This window comes from Penaeus vannamei, chromosome 34 (assembly GCF_042767895.1).
Source record: "Penaeus vannamei isolate JL-2024 chromosome 34, ASM4276789v1, whole genome shotgun sequence".
NCBI classification, from domain to species: domain Eukaryota; kingdom Metazoa; phylum Arthropoda; class Malacostraca; order Decapoda; family Penaeidae; genus Penaeus; species Penaeus vannamei.
The window spans coordinates 11,335,356-11,337,855 of record NC_091582.1 but is presented as its reverse complement, the minus strand read 5'-3'; the positions used below and the strand labels follow the sequence as shown (position 1 = coordinate 11,337,855).

Sequence of the window (2,500 nt, the reverse complement as noted above, 5' to 3'; positions counted from 1 at the left end):
TTGGACTCGCCTAGTATGAGTAATGCTGAATGAACTGGCTGATGAAATGGTATTTTTAGACAACATCTTACGACTTACAGACAAGATATACGATACATCTCAAAATAAACACGTTGTCAACAATCTGAAAACTATTCCAAAATGGAGTGAAAACTAGTTTAAGTTTTGCACTCAATAGTACAACATAGGCTTTTATATTAATATAATATAAATTCTGAGACATCCTACCAGTCCCCTACACAGGCTGCGTCAAAAGTTGGGCGATTGCTAGGTTTCATGTTTTAGCGTGGCTGTTTTCATGGAAAAGTATTGACTAACTCAAACATAACAAATGACAACTCTGCAATAAATTGTTTTCCTGGAGTTCCATGAGAAAACAAAATGCAATCGTGTTGAATTCCGAATTCCTGTGGGAGGACTAACTAAAGAGAGCAAAGTCGAGGCTCCTTAGCTTTGGCAGTCTCCAACTTGAGCCCGGCCAACGGACTAAGTTGGCAGGTTGTTCGATCACACACGGATATCCCTTGCTCTGTATTTTTTTCTTTATCCTTACTCCGCCTCAAACCTTCTTAGACCTTGGCTAAAGCCCTTTGATCTGTGAAAAGCAGACGGATAGGTCCGATATCTCTGATCTTTTAGTGGTCGGGCCTTAAAGTAGCCGCTACCTGAATGGTACAGGGTAAGAATACTTAAGGAGAGCAGGGTTAGTCTCCCTCCAGCAAATGAGGTCGATCGCCTGCCGCTTGACAAAATGCCAAAATGAAATTCATAAACGCAGTATCACCTGCTACATGTAAATATCTTGAGCACTGAAACACCAACATTTCCAGCTGCTTCGTCCCTCTGTTAGCACCAGGGGTAGAGGTCGAGCCTGGCAGGATATCAATGTCCTTCTTGGCGTTTTTCTCACCACATTGTTGCTAGCTGTGGCCGTTGTCCGGATACCGTGAGTGTAGGTTGTATAAAGATATATTAAAAACATTTTGAACTTTTTCAAAGAATAAATAGATTCGATATTAAAGCAAAAATCAGGTCACTTCAACATGTCTTTCTTGGGGGAGGAAAATATTCCTTGATTTCCGTTCACCTTCACGCAACTCCTACTGATCTTACACAGACATCTAAAATGCAGCAGAAGACAGCATCTGCGCGTTTTGGCTCAGGTGTTCAGACAGTCTTGGGGTTCTTAACATTTCCTTTGGCCGCCAGGGAATTGGCAATCACACTCGTAAACAGCATATCACTTCGTACCTTGCGTGTGGTATGCAGCAAGCGTCATCACAAATGAAACATTTTTGCAAGAGAACAGCGGGGAGTAGCACGCACGGAGCGCGTACTCACCGTCAGTAGATTTCGATATCAAAATTCTGGTGCCGAATTTTTTCCTTGAACTCGGACACCTGTTCTTTAGAGACGAGCCAGGTGTAGAGGCAGCCGACCTCCTGCAGGTGCGGACACTCTGTAACCAAGCGGGTCATCACCTTACTCGTGATCGGCGAGTTGAGGACACGGATTTTGACAAGGTTTTCCCAGACACCCGCGTCCAGGAGCTGGCAGATAAGGCGGTCGTACAGAACATGTGGATTCTGAAGGACGAGCTCCAGAATCCGCATGTTTTGGCATTTGTTGAGGAACACCTTCAGGTCGTCCTCGGAAAGTTTCATGGAAGCCACCTGGAGGGTTCGGAGGGTCTTGAAGTACTGGATGTTCTCGGGTGCCAGGTGGTACGGGATGTCCTCCCCCAGCAGGTAGCCGTCCAAGCAGAGGCTCTCCAGACTCGGGCAATACTGAGCGAGGCACTGCAGGTGGTTGCGAGTGATGCTCAGCTTCTGCTGCGCGAAGCGCGTGTGGTACGTGTAGAGGAAGAGGTGCGTCATGCGGCCGCCGACCTGCTCCAGGAACCACACTAGCGCATCGCAGTTCACGTCAGCGAACTTTGCGCGCCGGAGCTTCTGAAGACGAGTCAGCTGCTGAAGCCGCGACAGGTCCATTTCCGAATTTCCGATAAACGAGACTTGGATGTATTCCAGGTTCGGGCAGAGGCTCGTGAGGACCGTCAATTGGAATTCATTAAGAATTTCACGCGAATGAAATTCTTTAAGATTGCATTGAACATTTTTATGATCAAGCGTCTGCAAGAACTTGAAAACCTTCTCCATTTTGATGTCCGGAACTCGCAGAATCTCAATATTGGTGAGAACGAGCAGAATGACAGCCACGCCTGCTTCCGTCACCTTCGTCATGGAGAATTTGATCTCCTTGAGGGACCGCGAGCAGCGCGAGCTCGGCTGCAGCCTCCCGCCTTTGCTCAGGACCTCGATGATGTCGCGGAGGCCGTCCTCCAGCCCGCACAGCCGCAGTACGCCGTCATCGTTGACGTCGTAGCAGCCTCGAAGGTCGATGCAGTGGAGGTGGTCGCAGGTTCTGGCCACGATGTCGATCATGTGGTTGTTGCAGAAGTCGGTGCAGTTGAGGTAGGTGAGGTTGCCAAGAGTGTGCA

The 2,500-nt window shown here is 48.1% G+C and overlaps 2 protein-coding genes across 5 annotated transcripts in view; one reads left to right on the top strand and one right to left on the bottom strand.

Annotated features, from left to right (window-relative positions):
• The window catches only part of LOC113816641 (endoplasmic reticulum membrane-associated RNA degradation protein), a 64,735-nt gene that overhangs the window by 6,847 nt on the left and 55,388 nt on the right, over positions 1-2,500 (top strand). The gene's annotated exons all lie outside the window — the stretch shown is intronic.
• The window catches only part of LOC113818195 (uncharacterized), a 21,674-nt gene that overhangs the window by 711 nt on the left and 18,463 nt on the right, over positions 1-2,500 (bottom strand). For all 4 annotated transcript variants that reach the window (XM_070113772.1, XM_070113769.1, XM_070113770.1 and 1 more), the window contains exon 3: positions 1-2,500. This exon is cut by the window's left edge and continues 711 nt beyond it; it is cut by the window's right edge and continues 213 nt beyond it. In XM_070113772.1, the coding sequence (XP_069969873.1) occupies positions 1,344-2,500 (1,157 nt within the window). In that variant the 3' untranslated portion in view covers positions 1-1,343.